This window comes from Phoca vitulina, unplaced genomic scaffold (genome assembly GCF_004348235.1).
Source record: "Phoca vitulina isolate PV1807 unplaced genomic scaffold, GSC_HSeal_1.0 scaffold32, whole genome shotgun sequence".
Lineage (NCBI taxonomy): Eukaryota > Metazoa > Chordata > Mammalia > Carnivora > Phocidae > Phoca > Phoca vitulina.
In genome coordinates this window covers 4,921,838-4,945,162 of record NW_022589735.1, presented here as the reverse complement: position 1 = coordinate 4,945,162, position 23,325 = coordinate 4,921,838, and the positions used below count along the sequence as shown (strand labels likewise).

At 41.0% G+C, this 23,325-nt stretch overlaps 1 protein-coding gene across 6 annotated transcripts in view; it reads right to left on the bottom strand.

Annotated features, from left to right (window-relative positions):
- The window catches only part of LOC116645119 (core histone macro-H2A.1), an 82,227-nt gene that overhangs the window by 20,649 nt on the left and 38,253 nt on the right, over window positions 1–23,325 (bottom strand). For 4 of the 6 annotated variants that reach the window (XM_032425092.1, XM_032425090.1, XM_032425095.1 and 1 more), the window contains exon 5: window positions 4,662–4,772. In XM_032425092.1, the coding sequence (XP_032280983.1) occupies window positions 4,662–4,772 (111 nt within the window). The remainder of the gene's footprint in view (window positions 1–4,661; window positions 4,773–23,325) is intronic. The other 2 variants (XM_032425094.1, XM_032425096.1) reach the window with 1 other exon arrangement.

Genomic DNA, 23,325 nt, shown 5'->3' with positions numbered 1-23,325 from the left:
CATGGCTACACACAAACCAGCCTGGTAGGACCAGGAAAGACGGCCAGTCCTAGGAAGTCCCAGCCACTCCTCCCCCAGGGACCACGTGGCTGTCTGCAGCGCAGGATAGAGCAGGGGGCCCGGGGAGCAAGATTTCCGGGCTCTGTGCATATTCTCATATTGAATCTGATTCTCTGGGAGGTGGGGGGGGGGGGCGGTGTCACTGATGATTTCAGAATTTGAATAAGGTCACTACTCCTTTGTCTTATCATTGGAAATGACAGAAAACTAAGTTTTAAATCCCAGTATGGGGAATTTAAAATATCTGAAGATTGCTCGCCACTGTTGAGAGTGACCAAGGGGGACTGCCAATTACAGAGCAGAAGGGGGTCCTACGTGGCTATGGAACTGGAAGCAGGGGACTTAGCCAAGTGTCCTGCAAGACCCTTCAACTTCTGGGCCCTGATTAATCTCAGCTACAGCCAGTGTCTCCGTCTATTATGCCCCACATCTTCCCTCTAGTGGTTATGTCCATGTCAGTCCTTGTTCTCTACTCATGAGTGAACTCATTACTAGAAGCTCCTGGAAGGCAGAGCGTGGGCTGTCTCTTAGCCCTGAGCGCCACACGATGCCTGAGGTGGTGCTCAGGTTCCTACAGGCACACAAACAGAGCTGGACTTGAATGTCAAACATCCCAACGACTCTGAGGTGAAATGAACATCTCCCTTCTCTTAAAGTAGGGCTAACGGAAATGCCAGAGCTCAGGACCTGGGCCCTTGGCCTGGCTTAGACCTGAGGTGGCTCAGGGAAAACCCGGTCTCCTGAAGGCGGGCCCCCACCACTCCCGGCAGGTCGGGAGGCAGCTTGCCAGTGAGAGGGAAGGAGCGTGGCTTGGAACTACTAGACGGACTGTGTATGGGCTGTGCCTTGACATGACCTACTTGGCTACAGGAATCCTATTTTTTTTATATATATTGTTAAAAACTCAATTTTAGGAAATGAAAGTATTTGGTAAACAGTAGCGAGTGACATGCTGGATCTAGCCTGTAATTGTCCACTTTTGGTGTCTCTCATGTCCTCATGATGGACAAGGAAGGGAGAAGACTGACCAGCTGTATTTCCTTGTGCTAGCCCTATAAAATGTCACTCTCTTCCTGTCCCCAAAGTCCACTTCAACCAAGGTAGACAGGAAGGGTGAGGTGTTCTGTAAAACTGTTTGTAGCCCCTGATGGCGAACCAGGTTTTCTCTGCAGCCCATGCCTGCCCAGCCTCTGGGATGAAGGGGCTCCTTTATCTGTGCCCTGCTGCCCACCCTGCACACATCCCCAGCTTCAATTCTCCCAAAGGCCTCAGGTCTGATGGTGGCATCTGGTGGGTCTCTGGCTTAGAAGCTGTCACACAAAGACAAGGACACAAGTGGGCACTGCTGGAGGCCCAGGAGCTGAGCCAGCACTGTTCATGCGTCTCAGACACCAATCGTCAGCCGTAGGGTAGGAAGAGGGCATCGACCCTTCCCTCCTCACTGCTGCTTTGATCGCTCCCTCTCTCCTTACAGTGCTCCAGCCCCTGGGAGTCAGGTGTGTGTGTCTGTGAGGGAGAAAACCCACGGTACCCCACCCCTGCCTTCCTCAGCCTATAAGCTGCGGCTCGGATCCTGACAGTCTGGGGGCGTGGGGACTCACTCACAGCCTTCTCATGCTGCCTTCCCTACTCCTTCAAATAATACTGACCCTACCCAGAAAGCCTGAAATCATTTACTGCCACTGACCCAGATTTATAGAAGTACACATTGGAAGAATCAGGTTTTTAAATCTCTGAAAGGAAGCTGTGAATCTCTGTTGAACCACAAAGCAAAAACATTTGGTGGATTCAGATTCACAGCACTGTCTGCTTTTTGAAAACAATTCAACAACAATGTGTGTGAACACTGAGTAAAAGCAGAGTCATGAGGACGATTATTACTCCTGAGACTTGATCATCAACAATAATGAAATCCCAGACTCCTCAGCCCTGGGCCGGCTTCTCCTGCGAGTAGCTTAGCAACCAGGCCTGGCAGGGCCGTGCAGGGCACCGTATCACCTTTCTCCACCGTCGCTTGCTTGTAAGATTCAAGCATCGGTTTCACGGTCACAGATGGGAAAACCAGATTCAGAGAATACCGGGTACTATCCAGTCTTCCTTCTCAGGTACGCTTTTTAGGACATTTCCAAAAATCTAAGTCAAAACTATCGTCTGTAAGAATGACATTTTAAAATGTGCTTTGCGGGAAAAGTCACGTCAGTGTTAGGACTCTTGCCCTTTTTGCATTATATGCCGTGACTTTCACCCCACGGTAATAGTCCATCAAGGGCCAGAAAGTACTGCCTGCAAGTAATGCTCCCGAAGAACAACACCTGCTGCACGTCACCCCTCAGGGGCCCAGGGATCCTGGAAGGGCTGCTGACACACTGCTTTCTGACGCTGGGGCCCCGGCTGACCTGAAGGGAGATGTGGTTTCCCCTGCTCAAGGGCATGTGCGGTCCCGGATTTGGGGCTACCTCGTCCTGGATGTGCGAACCTCGGGTCATTAATCTGGAAGCACACATAACGCGGAGCGCAACCGCGCGGTAGCTCAGTGCCTGTTCTCCCTGATGACATCTAACTGGGTGACATGGGAAAGCAGGTGGCTGGTCTGTCTGGGTCTGCACTCAGCTCCCTGACAGCTGGCCATTTTACCCCGGGTTCAGCTCAACCCGTCCTTCCAGAAGCTCCCTTCCAAAGCCAGGACATCAGTAATGGGCACATGAGTTTCTCTGTCAAGTCTACTTCTTCCGTGTTCCTGTTTCTTGAAGAACGCTAAATGATGCTCCTGTAGGTTATGATAGAGTATCGATACTTCTCTAGAGCTTTCTGGTCTCCCCACCCCTGAATGGAGTCCCATCAGAACTGGCTGGTTTGTACTTTCTGGGGCTGTTGTCCCTGTGGCAGCCGGACCTGAGACCAGGTGCACCCCACGTGGCGGGAAGAGGGCGCTGCTCGGTTGCAGAGGAACTGGCCCGCTGTGTGCGGCCTGTGCCACCTCCCCTCCAGGGCCCCCATGCAGCAAAGCCCGGACAAGACCCCAGGCTCAAGATCAACGAGGGCATCCGTCTGCACGTGGACATCGGTGTGGCTGAGTGCGGCTACTCTGAAAATACCTGACTTCGGCCAGTAAGGGGGTGTGAGGCGTTCGGAGAGGAGGCTGGCTTTGGGGTGGCCGGCAGGGGGTAGCAAGAACCACACGGGGAAGGGAGAGGCCAGGGTCAGGGCAGGGAAGTGCTGAGGGACGGTGGGGACAGCGGGAGGGACTGAACTGCTCTACCTGCTCGGCAGGCTTGCGAGCCGGGCGGGTGGTCTGCACCGGGGATCTAAAGCACACCGGAGCCACTCCTGAGCAGCACGGGGGTTCACACTTGAGTTCACACCACAGCAACTGGGACGACGGTTCACCTTAACGTCCGATATATGACCCAAAGGACATGTTAAAGGGTGTGAAAGTAGACCCAGGTGGTTGCCTTCACTGCTGAGTTGACATCTTTTTAAATAAATCAAAAATACCTTCAACGAAAACTTTCAAAACCCCAGACCTTAAGATGACAAGCGCTGCTGATTTTTTTTTTTCCTTTGAAAAATGCATACAAAATACAGATAATGGTTATAAAATGTCAGCTGCGATGGTGATTTGCTGGAACACAGGGTCCACCACAGGAATTGCATCATGAGAGCCTGAGTGCAATCAGGACAGGAAGGAGGGGGAAGGGGAGAAGGAGCGTTTGCAAGGCAGGAGCAGGAGGGCTGTGTCACTTGAGATGCGAAAGAAAATTGACAGTGAGGTTGTAAAAATGATGCAGCTTCAGAACCAAGTTGTTTAGCCACAAAGCAATTTACACGGAAGGTCAAATTCATGCCTTTCATTTTCTTTCATGGAGGATTAAAAAATTAAGAGAAGTGGAATTCCCTCTCTCTCCAACCCCCCCCCCTTTTTTTTGGTGTCAATAGAGAAATATTAATTAACTCTCACTCTCAGGTCTTAAAAGCCTTTGCATCATTTTTATTTTGAACAAAAGTGAATCATCTTTTACAAAACCATGGCGTCCTGGCAAAGCTGCATCACTGGGATGGCTGAAAATACAGTGCCCACGGTTAAAACAAACAAAAGATTGGCTTGAGGAGTCGAGAGGTGGCTCAGTGTACCCGTTACCTAAGGACGTCTAGAAACAATCCCGCCCCCGATCAGAGGCTCTTCCTGCAGGGCCCACCGCAGCGAGCGGGCTGCCTGCTAGACCTTTCCTTTTCCGAGACCCAGCTTTGACTTCGGGCTGTTTTTCTGGCTGGGGCTACCTGATGACCTGTTGGTCCCACATTAGCAGCTCCTTCCGCAGACCAACCCCAGGCTGTCCAGAACCGCCCCCCCCCCCGCCCCAGGAGGGCCTTCCCTCTGCTTAGCACTATCTCCTCATCCCCCCCGCCGAGACGGCCTCCCCCAGCGCTCCTGCTGCGGCCCTCCCTGAGGCCACCCCGCCAGCCCCGGCCGCCCACTCCTCCACCCGCACCCACCAGGCCAGGAGCGGCCTCCGGGAATCCCGGGGCCTTCCCGCAGCGGAGGTGGCCTCCACCCAACTGTCCCAGGGCCGTGAGCCGACCGAGGCCGCGCGTCTGCCTACCTTCTGGCCGAGGAAGAGGCTCTTGGTGGAGAGGACCGTGAAGCCGTCGGCTGGCGTCCCCTCGGTGGTGCTGTCGGCGCTGGCGGCCTTGCTGACTTCCCCCTGCTTCTTCTTGCACAAATACAAGAGTCACTAGGAGGCCCGCACAGGCAGACACCCAAGGAATGTGGGCTGTGCTAACAGGGAGGCGGCTCCCGGGCCCTGCCCATCATCCTGCAGAAAACAGGCACCCACAGCACCCCCGGTCTCCGGCCGCTCTCAAGGTGGGAGCCACAGGCTCTGGGAAGTCCCGGAGCTCTCCCAAGAGTGCTAGTTGTCATTTCATCACTTTGTAATCTCAAAACAGAGCTACTCAAAGGCAAAACTTCACTGTGGAGTGATAATCTACAACAACTATTTTCATAAATTTAGACCAATGAAATGTCTCTTAATTAAGGGTCTTTGCTTTCTAGATGTGTGCACATTATTCAAGTTTGAGGGGAAAAAGCAAACTGTTCCTGATCACGAGTTCTCAAAGAGCCAAACATAAGACCAAGGACCATAACCCTCCAACCTTCCCCAGCCCAGGAGGTAAGACACTTCCCGACTGTCCTTCAAGAAAACCAGCCTGGGAGAAGGATCCCCGCGGTGGCTGTTGGTGAGCCCCGGTGAGTGGGCACGGCTATCAGTGTGCTCCTGGGCCTCTTCCTTGTCCCAACCAGACTCAAGTATGTATACCCTGGGGTTCCCAAGAGCCCTGCAAGGCTTATTGTCCAGAGAGGTTTCATTCATTTCCAGATCCTCAACTTTCTAACGGACTTTTCCTGAAACTGATCTGCCCTGAGTGATGTGCACCTGTGACAGAGGTCTCATGCCCCATCTCTTTGCACCACCATCCTTGTCCCGCTTCCCATTACTGGCCTGGCACCACCCCCCCCCCCGCCACCCCAGGAGTAGGGATACAGGGCTTTACAAGTCTTTCATGCATTTCTGTTAAGTAGGAGAACCATATGAGAAATGGGTATTCTGGCTCATTTGGGGATGTCTGCATTCAGATGTCATAGACTGAGGAGAGTGGGAACAATGAATGGTAGTTTGTGTTCAGACACTCCACCTTTTCCCTCTCCCCCCCCCCCCCCCCAGTTATTAAAGTACATCATTCTTGCGGGGTTGCTCGAGTGTGAGCAAACCAAGAAAGCAGGGGGTGACAGGTATTCCAAATGGCCACGCCTTCCTAAGGAAGGCTCTGGACCGCAAACTCAGGGCAAGGTCTGTGCCTGTCCACATGCCTGTTGAGGGATTCACATTCATTCACATATTTACATTTTTGCTTACATTGAAAAGATATTCTAGTTTTACAGTCTGCTTTAACAAGAAGGGCTGCTTTAACGTTTAAGTTCTATGGCCAAGCTGGAACATTTTCTGAACATTAAATGAGCTAAATCTGAAGCTCCAAGGTTTGAATATAAATGCTAATACAAAAAGCATTTTATCAAGAGACACAGCATTAGCAAAGATATGTTAAAATGATCACCATTATGGTTTTCCTAATTCTTTCAGTATACCAGATTTGACAAGTGAAAGAGAATCCAACAGTGAAAGGTATAACCTACAGTTACGTGATAAGTCTTAGTAAGCCTTTTTTGATATACTTTCCAGGAAACACGAAAGGGAAAGGCAGGGTGACAAATCCTTTCACTACTCAGATGTTTCTAATTCTGTGCTTTCAATAAAATGGGAGAAATACCAAATTGACTTAACAGCTGAGAGATCATTGAAGAACAGACTGATGGACTTCATAGTAATGTACCAACGCCAGTTTCTTAGTTGTGACCAATGTACCGGGATGATGGAAGACGTTACAATGGGGAACCTGGTGAGGGGTATTGAGGAACTCTCTGTACTGTCTCTGTAGCTTTTCTGTCAATCTAAAACAACTGTAAAATAAAACATGCATTTAAACGAACTGATGACAAATTACTAGGTGACTGTTGGCACTTATCTCAAGAGTTCAGAGGACTGAGCGATGTTGCTTTAACAAAATCCTTTCCACTCCCACTTATTTTTTGTGAACAAGACATTCCCAGTACTTATACCTGTAAATATACAAATACAGGATGCTGAACCCTGTTTCATTTTAGCAATAAGTCACTATCTTATGAACTTGAGTTAATTGTAAAAACTGTATCTCCATCTATCCCATAAGATACAGTTCCAAGAATATTTTTTCCTTAATAGTTATTAAATTTATAAAATATTTATTGGTTTGATCAATTGTGTGTTAATAAGTGTGATAACTATCCAATCCTGTAGAATCCATAACATTTAGTGCCTTTATGATCACAAATTTTTTCCAAGAAAATTTAAATTTATATACATTATTTTTGTTGTGAAGATCAATACAATACTACCACCAACATTAAATGTGTGGCATTAGGATAAAATTTTGTGGGACAAGTGAAAGGGACATATGGGCTCAAGGAGAAAAGTAATGTGAATTTTCCACTTGTTAAAAAAGAGCTTGTCTGTATACTTTTAAAATGATGATGGTATAGACCAGAAGGGAACACAGACAATATACAGTAACAGTCACCTTACAGGCAATACAATGGCGCTAAATTCATATCTTTCAATAGTTACCCTGAATGTAAATGGGCTAAATGCCCCAATCAAAAGACACAGGCTATAAGATTGGATAAAAAAAACAAGACCCATCGATATGCTGCCTGCAAGAAACTCATTTTTAGACCCAAAGACACCCCCAGATTGAAAGTGAGGGGGTGGAAAACCATTTACCATGCTAATGGACACCAAAAGAAAGCTGGGGTGGCAATCCTTATATCAGACAAATTAGATTTTAAACCAAAGACTGTAATAAGAAATGAGGAAGGACACTATATCCTACTTAAAGGGTCTATCCAACAAGAAGATCTAACAATTGTAAATATCTATGCCCCTAACATGGGAGCAGCCAATTGTATAAGGCAATTAATAACAAAAGCAAAGAAACACATTGACAACAGTACAATAACAGTGGGGGACTTTAACACCCCCCTCACTGAAATGGACAGATCATCTAAGCAAAAGATCAGCAAGGAAATAAAGACTTTAAATGACACACTGGACCAAATGGACTTCACAGACATATTCAGAACATTCCATCCCAAAGCAAAGGAATACACATTCTTCTCTAGTGCCCATGGAACATTCTCCAGAATCGATCACATCCTAGGTCACAAATCAGGTCTCAACCGGTACCAAAAGATTGGGATCATTCCCTGCCTATTTTCAGACCACAATGCTTTGAAACTAGAACTCAGATACATGGAGGCTAAAGAGCATCCTACTAAAGAATGAATGGGTCAACCAGGAAATTAAAGAAGAATTAAAAATGTTCATGGAACCAATGAAAATGAAAACACAACTGTTCAAAATCTTTGGGATGCAGCAAAGGCAGTCCTAAGAGGAAAGTATATAGCAATACAAGCCTTTCTCAAGAAACAAGAAAGGTCTCAAATACACAACCTAACCCTACACCTAAAGGAGCTGGAGAAAGAACAGCAAATAAAGCCTAAACCCAGCAGGAGAAGAGAAATAATAAAGATCAGAGCAGAAATCAATGAAATAGAAACCAAAAGAACAGTAGAACAGATCAATGAAACTAGATGGTTCTTTGAAAGAATTAACAAGATTGATAAACCCCTGGCCAGGCTTATCAAAAAGAAAAGAGAAATGACCCGAATAAATAAAATCATGAATGAAAGGGGAGAGATCACAACCAACACCAATGAAATACAAACAATTATAAGAACATATTATGAGCAACTATATGCCAGCAAATTAGATAATCTGGAAGAAATGGATGCATTCCTAGAGATGTATCAACTACCAAAACTGAACTAGGAAGAAATAGAAAACCTGAACAGAACTATAACCACTAAGGAAATTGAAGCAGTCATCAAAAATCTCCCAACAAAAGCCCAGGGCCAGATGTCTTCCCAGGGGAATTCTACCAAACATTTAAAGAAGAATTAATACCTATTCTTCTGAAACTGTTCCAAAAAATAGAAATGGAAGGAAAATTTCCAAACTCGTTTTATGAGGCCACCATTACCTTGATCTCAAAACCAGACAAAGACCCCATCAAAAAGGAGAATTACAGACCAATATCCTTGATGAACATGGATGCAATAATTCTCACCAAAATACTAGCCAAAAGGATCCAACAGTCCATTAAAAGGATTATTCACCACGACCAAGTGGGATTTATCCCTGGGCTGCAAGGTTGGTTCAACATCCTCAAATCAATCAATGTGATACAATACATTAATAAAAGAAAGAACAAGATCCATATGATCCTCTCAATAGATGCAGAAAAAGCATTTGACAAAGTACAGCATCCTTTCTTGATCAAAACTCTTCAGAGTAAAGAGATAGAGGGTACACACCTCAATATCATAAAAGCCATCTATGAAAAACCCACAGCGAATATCATTCTCAATGGGGAAAAACTGAGAGCTTTCCCCCTAAGGTCAGAAACATGGCAGGGATGTCCACTATCACCATTGCTATTCAACATAGTACTAGAAGTCCTAGCCACAGCAATCAGACAACAAAAAGAAATAAAAGGCATCCGAATCGGCAAAGAAGAAGTCAAATTCTCACTCTTTGCAGATGATATGATACTTTATGTGGAAAACCCAAAAGACTCCACCCCAAAACTGCTACAACTCATACAGGAATTCAGCAAAGCGGCAGGATATAAAATCAGTGCACAGAAATCAGTGGCATTCCTATACATCAACAACAAGACAGAAGAAAGAGAAATTAAGGAGTCGGTCCCATTTACAATTGCACCCAAAACCATAAGATACTTAGGAATAAATCTAACCAAAGAGGCAAAGGATCTGTACTCAGAAAACTATAAAATACTCATGAAAGAAATTGAGGAAGACACAAAGAAATGGAAAAACGTTCCATGCTCATGGATTGGAAGAACAAATATTGTGAAGATGTCAATGCTACCCAGAGCAATCTACACATTTAATGCAATCCCTATCAAAACACCATCCACTTTTTTCAAAGAAATGGAACAAATAATCCTAAAATTTGTATGGAACCAGAAAAGACCCCGAATAGTCAGAGGAATGTTGAAAAAGAAAAGCAAAGCTGGTGGCATCACAATTCCGGACTTCAAGCTCTATTACAAAGCTGTCATCATCAAGACAGTATGGTACTGGCACAAAAACAGACACATAGATCAATGGAACAGAATAGAGAGCCCAGAAATGGACCCTCAACTATGGTCAACTAATCTTCGACAAAGCAGGAAAGAATGTCCAATGGAAAAAAGAGAGTCTCTTCAACAAATGGTGTTGGGAAAATTGGACAGCCACATGCAGAAGAATGAAACTGGACCATTTCCTTACACCACACACAAAAATAGACTCAAGATGGTTGAAAGACCTAAATATGAGACAGAAGTCCATCAAAATCCTAAAGGAGAACACAGGCAGCAACCTCTTCGACCTCAGCCACAGCAACTTCTTCCTAGAAACATTGCCAAAGGCAATGGAAGCAAGAGCAAAAATGAACTATTGGGACCTCATCAAGATAAAAAGCTTTTGCACAGCAAAAGAAACAGTCAACAAAACCAAAAGACAGAATGGGAGAAGATATTTGCAAATGACATATCAGATAAAGGGCTAGTATCCAAAATCTATAAAGAACTTATCAAACTCAACACCCAAAGAACAAATGATCCAATCAAGAAATGGGCAGAAGACATGAACAGACATTTTTCCAAAGAAGACATCCAAATGGCCAACAGACACATGAAAAAGTGCTCAACATCGCTCGGCATCAGGGAAATCCAAATCAAAACCTCAATGAGATATCACCTCACACCAGTCGGAATGGCTAAAATTAACAAGTCAGGAAACGACAGATGTTGGTGGGGATGCGGAGAAAGGGGAACCCTCCTACACTGTTGGTGGGAATGCAAGCTGGTGCAGCTACTTTGGAAAACAGTATGGAGGTTCTTCCAAAAGTTGAAAATAGAGCTACCATACGATTCAGCAATTGCACTACTGGGTATTTACCCCAAAGATACAAATGTAGGGTTCCGAAGGGGTACGTGCACCCCGATGTTTATAGCAGCAATGTCCACAATAGCCAAACTGTGGAAAGAGCCAAGATGTCCATCGACGGATGAATGGATAAAGAAGAGGTGGTATATATATACAATGGAATATTATGCAGCCATCAAAAAGAATGAAATCTTGCCATTTGCAATGACGTGGATGGAACTGGAGGTTGTTATGCTGAGCGAAATAAGTCAATCAGAGAAAGACATGTATCATATGACCTCACTGATATGAGGAATTCTTAATCTCAGGAAACAAACTGAGGGTTGCTGGAGTGGTGGGGGGTGGGAGGGATGGGGTGGCTGGGTGATAGACATTGGGGAGGGTATGTGCTATGGTGAGCACTGTGAATTGTGCAAGACTGTTGAATCACAAATCTGTACCTCTGAAACAAATAATACATTATATGTTAAAAAAAAAAAAAAAAAGAAGAAGAAGAAGAAGATAGCAGGAGGGAAAGAATGAAGGGGGGGAAATCGGAGGGGGAGATGAACCATGAGAGACTATGGACTCTGGGAAACAAACTGAGGGTTCTAGAGGGGAGGTGGGTGGGAGGATGGGTTAGCCTGGTGATGGGTATTAAAGAGGGCATGTTCTGCATGGAGCACTGGGTGTTATACGCAAACAATGAATCATGGAACACTACATCAAAAACTAATGATGTAATGTATGGTGATTAACATAATAATAAAAAAAAAGGGACCTAAGATATATCAAGCAATTGCAATAAATAAACTGAATGTATCCTAAAACAAACAAACAAACAAACAAAAACTAATGATGTAATGTATGGTGATTAACACAACATAATAAAAAAAATGATGATGGTATTCCAAATCAACACAGTATTTCGATTTCTTTGGATACACTTAAATGAGTGATGAAATGGTTTTTATATATCAAAAATTATATCCTACACAGATATTTATATTTATTATCAAAAGTTTAGCTGTCAAATTTTTAAATGTGTGAGGTGCAAAGGTTTTCAAAATTGTTGTAGGAGGTAGGCAAGCAAAAAAGTTTGAGAATCACTGCTCTACCCAGTGAACACCATGCATATAGGAGGTGCTCAATAAATGCTTGGGAATGGGATGCAGTTGATAAGTAGATAAGGATTTAGTGCTTATGCCCAAAAATACTTGGATTTTTTTTTTTTTTTTAGAGGTAAGAAAGTCTTAACTGACAGAATTTCAAGCATTCAAGAAATAGAGCTGGTTGTATTGGGAGGAAGGGGCTGTGACAGCTTTCCCGTGTCCCTGGTATGAGTCAGCAGCTGCCTATGAAGCCAAGTTATAAGGCTTAGCCTGTGATGATTAATACTGGTGATTTTCAGCAATGATTCACTTGCTCATGGCCTCCTCCATTAAGGCTGTTGCCCACATTGTAAACTGGTAGACCACTATGAAAAACAGCATGAAGCTTCCTCAAACATTTAAAAGTAGAATCCATATGATCCAGCAATTCCATTTCTAGGAATATAACCAAAGGAAACAAAAACACTATGTCAAAGAGGTAACTGCACCTCATGATCATAGCAGCATTATTTATGACAGCCAACACAAAGAAACAATCTAAGTGTCCACAGACGGATGAATGGATAAAGAACTGTGGAAACATTCAGCCATAAAAAGTAAGGAAATCCTGACAGGAAACCCAGAGAGTTCCAAAAAAGATGAACCCAAAGAGACCCATGGCAAGACACATTGTAATTAAAATGTCAAAAGTTAAAGACAAGGAGAGAATCTTAAAAGCTGCAAGAGAAAAACAACTTGTTACATACAAGGGAACCTCCATTAGACTATCAGCAGATTTTTCAGCAGAAATTTGCAGGCCACAAGGGAGTGGCTCAATATATTCAAAGTACTGAAAGTAAAAAACTTCCAGCCAAGAATACTCTACCTGGCAAAACCGTCCTTTGAAACTGAGAGAGAAATAATTTTCCAGACATGCAAAAAGCCAAAAGAGTTCACCACCGCTAAACTGGCCATACTAGAAATGTTAAAGGGACTTGTTTAAGCTAAAAAGAAAGGGTGCTATTCAGTAATAGGAAAACATATGAAAGTATAACTCTCACTAGTAAAGGTAAGTATATACTAAAGGTAGTGACTTAATCTCTTATAAAGCTAATATGAAGGTTAAAAGACAAAAGTGGAATAACAATTAGTACAATAATTAGTTAAGGGACACATGAGATTAAAAGACATAAAATGTGACACCAATAACATGAAGTGTAGGGAGGGTAAAAATGCAGAGCTTTAGAATGTGTTCAAACTTACATTACCAACTTAAAACAGACTGTGAATAGGTTGTTATATATCAGCCTAATGGTAAACACAAAGCAAAAGCCTATAGAAGATACACAAAAGATGACACCACTAAAGACAATCATCACATCACAAAGGCAGAGAAAGAGAAGAAAGGAACAGAGGAATTACAAAACAGCCAGAAAACAATGAACAAAATGACAAGTACATATCTGTCAATAATTACTTTAAATGTAAATAGACTAAACTCGCCAATCAAAAGACATACAGTGACTGAATGGATAAAAACACAAGACTCATCGATATGCTCCCTAGAAGAGACACACTTTATAAGCAAGGACAAGACACAATGAAAGTGAAGTGACAGAAAAAGATTTTTCATGCAAATGGAAACCAAGAGAAAGCAGGGGTTGCTATACTTATATCAGACAATATATTCTTTAAAACAAAGACTACAATAACAGATAATGAAGAGTATTACATAATGATAAATGTGTCAGACACTAAGAGAATATCTATATGTATTTTATAAATATTGTAAACATTTATGCACCCAATCTAGGAGTACATGAATATATAAAGCAAACACCAACAGACCTAAAGGGAGAAACAGACAGCAATACAATAATAATAGGGGATTTTATACCCCCACTTTCATCAATAGATAGATCAACCAGACAGAAAATCAATAAACACTGGCCTTAAATGACCTATGAGACCAGGTGGACTTAACAGATATATTCAGAACACTTTCCACCCAAAAGTAACAGAGTACACATTTCTTTCATAACCACATGTAACACTCTGCAGGACAGGTCATATTTTAGGCCACAAAACAGGTCTTAATAAATTTAAGAAGACTGAAATATCAGTCATCTTTTCTGATCACAGTGCCAAGAAACTAGAGAAAAATTATGAGAAAAAAGCTGGAAAATTCAGAAATGTGGAGATTAAACTACACACTATTCAACAACCAATAGGTCAAAGAAGAAATCAAAAGAGGAATCAAGAAATACCCTGAGACAGATGGAAATACAACATACCAAAACTTATGAGATGCAGCAAAAGCAGTTCTAAGAGGAAAGTTTATAGCAATACAGGCCTATTTCAAAAAACAGGAGAAATCTCACACCAGATGAAACCAGAAAAAAAAAAAAAAAAAAAAGAACAAATGAAGCCCTAAGTTGGTAGAAACAAGGAAATAACACAGATCAGAGTGGAAACAAATAGCCTAAAGACAGAAAAGATCAATAAATGTAAGAGCTAGCCCTTTGAAAAGATAAACAAAATCAACAAACCTCTGGCTAGACTCACCAAGGAAAAAAAACAGAGGATTCAAATAAATAACATCAGAAATGAAAGAGATGTTACAAATGACACCATAGAAATATAAAGAATCATTAAGAGACTACTATGAAAAATTATATGCCAAAAAAATGGACAACCTAGAAGAAATGGACCAAAGCCTAGCAACACACAAGACTGAATCATGAAGAAAAATAAAAATCTCAACAGATGGATTACTAGTAAAGGAACAGAATCAGTAATCAAAAACCTCACAACAAACAAAAGTCCAGGACCAGAAGGTTTCACTGTTCTACCAAACATTTAAAGAAGAATTAATACCAATCCTTCTCAAACTCTTCCAAAATATAAAAGAGGAGGACACTTCCAAACTCACTTTACAAAGCCCGCATTACCCTGATACCAAAACCAGACAAGGATGCCATAAGAGAAGTAAATTATAGGCCAATATCCCTGATGAACACAGATGCAAGATCCTCAACAAAATACAAACAAACTGAATTCAACAATACGTTAAAAGGATCATATACCATGATCAAGTGGGATTTATTCTGGGGATATAAGGGTGGTTTAATATCCATCAGGGTGATACACCATATTAACAAATGAAGGATAAAAAGCATATGATCACCTCAACAAATGCAGAAAAAGCATTTGACAAAATTCAACATCCATTTATGATAAAAAGCTCTCAAAAACTGGGTATAGAAGGAACATACCTAAACATAATAAAGGCCATAAATGCCAAGCCAAAAGCTAACATCATACTCATTAGTGAAAATGAGCACTCAAAGTGTTTCCTCTAAGATCAGGAACAAGACAATACCCATCCTTGCCACTTTTATTCAATATAGTATTAGAAGTCCTAGCCAAAGCAATTAGGCAAGAAAAATAAATAAAAGGCATCAAAATCAGAAGGGAAGTAGAACTGTCACTATTTGCAAACAGCATGATATTATATATATACAAAACCCTAAAGACTCCACCAAAACCCTGTTAGAATAAATGAATTCAATAAAGTTACAGGATACCAGATTAATATATAGAATTCTGTTGCATTTGCATATGCTAATAACATTATCAGAAAGAGAAGTTAAGAAAACAATCCCATTTACAATTGCATCAAAGAAATAAAATGCTTAGGAATTTAACAAAAAGGCAAAAAACTATATACTGAAAACTATATATTGTACACTGAAAACTGTAATACATTAATGAAAGAAATTGAAGAAGACACAAATAAATGGAGAGAGATTCTGTACTCATGGATTGGAAGGATTAAAATTGTTAAAATGTCCATACCAACCAAAGCAATCTATAGATTCAATACAATCTCTATCAAAATTCCAGTGCCATTTTTCAAGGAAACAGAACAATCCTTAGATTTATATGAAATCACAAAAGACTCTGAAAGCCAAAGCAATCTTGGCAAAAAATGAAAGAGAAGGCATCATGCTCCCTGGTTTCAAATTATATTACAAAGATATAATAATCAAAACAGTATGGTATCAACATGAAAACAGACACATAGACCAATGGAACAGAATGGAGAGCCCAGAAATAAACCCACATATATATTATCAATTCATGCCAAAAGAGCTAAGAATATACAATGAGGAAAGAACAGTCTCTTCAATTAAACAGTGTTGGGAAAATGGGACAGCCACATGCAAAAGAATGAAGCCGTACCAACATTTAACATCATACATAAAAATTAACTCAAAATGGATTAAACATGTGAATGTTAAGTCCTGAACCCAGAAATTCCTAGGAAACAGATCGTAAGCTCCTTGTTATTGGTCTTGGTGATGATTTTTTGGATATGGTATCACAAGCAAAGGCAATGAAGGCAAAATAAACAGTGGGACTACAACAAACTGAAAAGATTCTGCAGAGCAAAGGAACCATCAACAAAATGAAAAGTCAACCTTTAGAGAAATTTGCAAATCATATACAGACAGTCCCTGACGTCCCATGGTTTGACTTTGGATTTTTCAGCTTTACAGTGGTGCAAAAGCAATATACATTCAGTAGAAACCATACTTCGAATTTAAATTTGGATTTTTTTCCTAGGATTAGCGATGTGCAGCACTATACTCTCTGGTGATGCTAGACAGCAAGAGCTAGCCACAGTGCCCAGTCAGCCACACAATCATGGGGGTAAATGACTAATACACTTACAGAATCATTCTGTGCCCACAGAACCATTCTGTTTTTCACTTTAAGTATAGTATTCAATAAATTACTTGAAATACTCCACACTTTCTTATAAAATAGGCTTTTTGTGAGATGATTTTGTCCAACTGTAAGCAAATTAGTGTTCTGAGCACATTTACAGTAGGCTAGGCTAAGCTATGATGTTTGGTAGGTTAGGTAATATTAAATGCATTTTCAACTTAATGATATTTTCAACTTAAAATGGGTTTATCAGGATACAACCCCATCATAAGTCAAAGATCTGTATCTGATAAGGGGTTAATATCCAGAATATGTAAACAACTCACACAACTCAATAACAAAAGGAAAAAAATTTTTTTATTAAAAAGTGGTCAGAGATCTAAATGTGAGACCTGAAACCATAAAAATCCTAGAAGAGAACACAGACAGTAACTTCATTGACATCAGCCACAGCAACTTCTCTCTAGATATGTTTCCTGAGGCAAGGGAGACAAAAATAAATTATTGGGACTGCGTCAAAATAAAAAGCTTCTGCACAGGGAAGGAAACAATCCACAAAACTAAAAGGCAACCTACGGAATGGGAGACGATATTTGCAAATGACATATCTGATAAAGAGTTAGCTTCCAAAATATATAAGAACTTATCAAACTCATCACCCAAAAAAACAATCTAATTAAAAAATGGGCATAAGACATGAATGGACATTTTTCTAAAGAAGACATACAGATGGCCAACAGACACATGAAAAGATGCTCATCATCACTGATCATCAGGGAAACACAAATCAAAACCACCATGAGTTATCACCTCACACCTGTCAGAATGGCTAAAATCAACAACACAAGGAACAAAACGTTCCTCCGAGGATGCGGAGAAAGGGGAACCCTCTTGCACTGTTGGTGGGCATGCAAACTGGTGCAGCCACTCTGGAAAACAGTATGGAGCTTCCTCAAAAAGTTACAATTGGAGCTACTCTATGATGCAGCAATCACACTGCTAGGTATTTACCCAAAGAATAGAAAATGCTAATTAAAAGAGATACACGTACCCCCATGTTTACAGCAGCATTATCTACAATAGCCAAATTACAGAAACAGCCCAAGTGTCCGCTGACTGATGAATTGATAAAGAAGATGTGTTATATATACACAATGGATTATTACTCAACCATAAAAAAAAGAATGAAATCTTGCCATTTCCAACAACTTGGATGGAGCTAGGAATATTATGCTTAGTGGAACAGGTCAGAGAAAGACAAATACCATATGATTTCACGCATATGTGAAATTTAAGAAACAAAACAAATGAGCAAACGGAAAAAAAGAGAGGGTGGCAAACCAAGAAACAGTCTCTTAACTCTACAGAACAAATTGATGGTTACCAGAGGGGAGACGGGTGAGGGGATGGGTCAAGAAGGTGATGGGGGATTAAAGAGGGCACTTGTCATGAGCACTGGGTATTGTAAGGAAGTGCTGAATCACTACAGTGGACACCTGAGACTAATATTATGCTGTATGTGAACTAACTGGAATTTAAATCAAAACTAAAAAAAGTGGTCAGATTCTGAGTAGACATTTTTCCAAAGACGACATACAGATGGCAAACAAATACATGAAAAGGTGCGCCAACATCACTAATCATCAGATAAATGCAGATCTAGACCACAACGAGCTATCACCGCATACCTATTAGGCTATTATCAAAAAGACAAGAAATAACAGGTGTCAGTAAGGACATGGAGAAAGGGGAACTCCGTGTGCACTGTTGGTGGAAATGTACATTGGTGCAGCCACCATGGGAAACAGTATGGAGGTTCCTCAGAAAATTAAAAATAGAACGACCATATGACCCAGCAATTTTTACTTCTGAAGAAAACAAAAACACTAACTCAAAAAGATAATATGCACCCCCATTTTACTACAGCATTATTTATAATAGCCAAGTAATGAAAAGAACCTAAGTATCCATCAATGGAAACATGGACAAAGAAAATGTGAAAATTTGATAAAGATATTTATATATTACATATACTAACATGTTTTATATTCTAATATATATGTCCTTACATATATAATATGTCCTATTATTTTTATTATATGTCTTATTATACATATCTCCTAAATTATTTTATATATACATATACACACATTTATATACATTTATATATAATTATATAAAATACAATGTTATTAAACCATAAAAAAGAAGGATGTGACCTTGAGGGCATTATACTAAGTGAAATACATCACAGAGAAAGACAAATAACTGTTTGTTCACACTTATAGGTGGAATCATAAAAAAAAAAGAAAATAGCCCAGTTTCTAGATACAGAGAACAGACTGATGGTTGACAGAGGCAGGGGGTGGGGGTGGGAGGCAGGTGAAATGGATGAAGCAGGTCAAAAGCTAGAAACTTTCAGTTATAAAAGAAAGAAGTCATGAGGAGGTAATATAAAGCATGGTGACTATAGTCAGTAATATTGTATTGCCTATTTGAAAGTTGCTAACAAAGTCGACCTTAAAAGTTCTCTTCCTAAGAAAAGTAACTTGGTAATTATGTATGGTGATAGATGTTAACGGGACATACTGTGGTGATCATTGGCAATATATAAATTACCCGAAAGACACAGATGTAGTGAAAAGAAGGGCCATATGCACCCCAATGTTCATAGCAGCAATGTCCGCAATAGCCAAACTGTGGAAAGAGCCGAGGTGTCCTTCAACAGATGAACGGATAAAGAAGATGTGGTCCATATATACAATGAAATGAAATATTACTCAGCCATCAGAAAGGACGAATACCCAACTTTTACATCAACATGGACGGGACTGGAGGAGATTATGCTAAGTGAAGTAAGTCAAGCAGAGAAAGTCAATTTGTGGAACATAAGGAATAGCATGAAGGACATTAGGAGAAGGAAGGGAAAAATGAACGGGGGGGAAATCGGAGGGAGAGATGAACCATGAGAAACTATGGACTCTGAGAAATAAACTGAGGGTTTTAGAGGGGAGGGGGGTGGAGGGATGGGTTAGCACAGTGATGGGTATTAAAGAGGGCACGTACTGCATGGAGCACTGGGTGTTATAGGAAAACAGTGAATCGTGGATCACTACATCAAAAACTAATGATGTATTGTATGGTGACTAACATAATAAAATAAAAAACAAATATCAAATCGTCAGACTGTACACCTAAAATGACTGTAATTTATTTTTAAAGATTTTATTTATTTATTTGACAGAGAAAGACACAGCGAGAGAGGGAACAAAAGCAGGGGGAATGGGAGAGGGAAAAGCAGGCTTTTCCCGCTGAGCAGGGAGCCTGATGCGGGGCTCGATCCCAGGACCCTGGGATCATGACCTGAGCCGAAGACAGATGCCCAACGACTGAGCCACCCAGGCGCCCCAAATGACTGTAATGTTAAATGCCAATTCTATCTCAATAAAAAAAGAATTCATATCCATATAAAAAGTAGTACTGTGTAACTCATTTAAAATAGATAGCTAATCCTATTTTTTTTAAAACTGCACAAAACACTAGCACAAAAGGAATTATCCAAAGGGCCAAAATTTGTTTGAGCAGATGCTAAGGCTAACTGGTCATCAGGACAGTGCACACCCACCAGAATGGTTAAAATTTAATTCTCAAATTAGCCTGCCTTGGCAAGAATATAGAACTGGAATTCCCATTTGCTGCACTGGGACCACATACTTTTACCACCACTTGGGAAAACTATTTGGCACTCTCTACTAAAGCTGAACATATAAATACCCTGTGATACCACAATTCCACTTAAAGGTATTCTCCCAAGACAATACAACATGTGTGCACCAAAAAGCATGTACTTTTGTAGCAGGAATCTGGCCTCAAATTGGAAACAACTTAAATATCTCCAGAGCAGAATGGATAACCACATGGTGGTAAATTCCAACCATGAAATGCACTGACTTAGTGCTATCTGCTACATACAATAACCTAAATGAATCAAACACAATGTTAAGACAAAAATAAAGAAAAATATATACACCCCAATGAAGTTAAATGTACTATGAAAACAAAAAAAAGGTCCCTTAACTTGCTCAGATTCCATCTAAGGCCCTATACCTCATTTTTTTATTTATAGTTGTGTACTTATGGGGGACTTGGATGTCAGTGGTCCAAAGGTACAAACTTTCACCTAGAGTTCCAGTCCAAGATGGTGATATGGGAAGACCCTGAACTCACCTCCACCACAGACAGCCCACATCTACACCTATTGATATAGCAATTCCTTCTGAAGAACTGAGGGCTGACTGAACAGCTTCTACACAACAAAACATAAAGAGACCACATAGAGAACAAACAGCAAAAGAGAGGGAGACATGATAATGAAGGGAACCCCCACCCTTGCTGCTATGAACTGTGGTAGGAAGGAACTGAGGCACTGAAGAGCAGATTTCTCTGCCCTGGGGCACTGAAAAAAATAGCCTTGGTTTAAGAGAGCAGCTAGAATATAAAAGATCCAGCCCTAGAACTCTACCAAATGGCAGGGGAGCTGCTGGAACTCTTTCCAGGTTAGAGGAACTGGTTAGTGCCATGGTTTACATTTCCCCCAAACTTTGGTAGCATAGGTGGATGGGAGCAGGGTCCCGGTGCCCAAAATCCAATATCCTTGATGAACATAGATAAAAAATCCTCAACAAAATATTAGCAAATTGCATTCAAGAATACATTTAAAAGATCATTTACCATGATCAAGTGGGATTTATTCTGGGGATGCAAGGATGGTTCAATATTTGCAAATCAAACAACAAGATGTACCACATCAACACAATGAAGGATAACTATTATATGATCGAGAGGATCAAAAGATGCAAAAAAAAAAAAAAAGCATGTGACAAAATTCAACATCCATTCATGATAAAAACTCTCAATAAAGTGGGTTTCATGAATAGCCATTCTTCCAAGGATGACATACAGTTGGCCAACAGACATGAAAAGATGCTAAACATCACTAATCATCAGGGAAATGCAAATCAAAACCACAATGAGTTATCACCTCACACCTACCAAAACGGCTGAAATCAAAAGGACAAGAAATAACAACTGCTGGCGAGGATGTGGAGAAAAATGAACCCTTGTGCACTGTTGGTGGGAATGTAAATTGGTGTAGCCCCTATGCAAAACAATATGGATGCTCCTCAAAAAATTAAAAATACAGTTACCATACAGTCCAGTAATTCTACCACTTGTTATGTACCCAAAGAAAAGGAAAACACTAATTTGGAAAGATATATGCACCCCTATTGTTTATTGCAGTATTATTTACAATACTCAAGACAGAGAAGCAACCAGGTGTCCATCAGTACATGAATGCATAAAGAAGTGGCATATACATATATTATACACATGCAGAGGCAATGGAATATTACTCAGTCATATAAAAGGATGACATCTTGCCATATGCAACAACATGGATGGACCTAGAGGATAGTACGCTAAGTGAAGTAAGTCAGAGAAGACAAATATCGTATGGTATCACTTACATGTGCAATCTAAAAATCCAAAGAGATGAATAAAACAAAAAGCAGAAACAGAATCATAAATATAGAGAACATTAGGCTGCCAGAGGAGAGGTGGGCGGCGTGGTGGGCAAAATGGGTGAAGGGGCGTAGGAGGTAGAGGCTTCTAGTTACAGACTAAGTCAAAAGGATAAAAGGTACAGCAGAGGGAATAAAATCAATGGTATTATAATAAGGTTGCACAATGCCAGATGGTAGCTACACTTGGGGTGAACACAGTGAACTATACAGAGAAGACAAATCGCTATGCCGTACGCCCTGAAACTAACATTGTAGGTCAACTATACTCTTTTTAAAAAACACTACAAAAAAAGATACAAACTTCCAGTTATGAGATAAAGAAGTACAGGGGATGTAATGCACAGCACCCCAACTATAGTTAACAATGCTGCATGGTATATCTGAAAGTTATTAAGAGAGTAAATCCTAAGCGTTCTCATCACAAAGAAAAACAAACGCTTTTTTTGTATCTACATGACACAATAAATAGCATCTAAACTTACTGTGGTAACCATTTCATAACCGATGTAAGTCAAGTCCTTATGCTGTATACCTTAAATGTATGTAATGCTGTATGTCAAGCCTATCTCGATAAAACTGGAAAACAGTGCTAGAGCGGATAGGAGATGGAAATTTTAAGCAGAATATGTATCATGAATGCACAAATATATTCAAAGGAAGTCCAGAATGTGTTATTAAAAAAAAAAATGTTTTTAAGCTGTTGCCCCACTCACCCTACAGCAGTCGGCAGTTAGCCCTCCATCTACAGAACAGAGGGGCCTCTGCCAAGGCAACTAAGTGGTCCATGGTCACAGGACACACAAGGGACGTGATGTTTGGGCTCTGAAATTCTGCACTTGATTTCTGGTTCTACTAGTGACGTAACCCAGAGCACACTGCTTAACTTCCCTCTGCCTTCGATTCCTTGGGGGGAAAATGAATCTAAGGTGGGAGATCTGCTAAACCAGTGGCCTTGAGAGAAAGCTGCCAAACCCTGTCTGTGTAGGACAAGCCATTCCTCCCGGTTCTCTCCAGTCTGTCCGAGTCTTTTCTGTGCAAGGTTCCCAGCCACGACAGGGTAGTTGAGGTGCACTCAGATGCCTCGTGAGAGGTCACTACGTTCAAATCATAGTAACTGCTCCCCTAGGTTTTACATCAAGCCTATAGTCAGGGATTACTTCCCTTCCCAGTCTTACAGATTCAAATGCCATCTTCTTTTATGAAATGG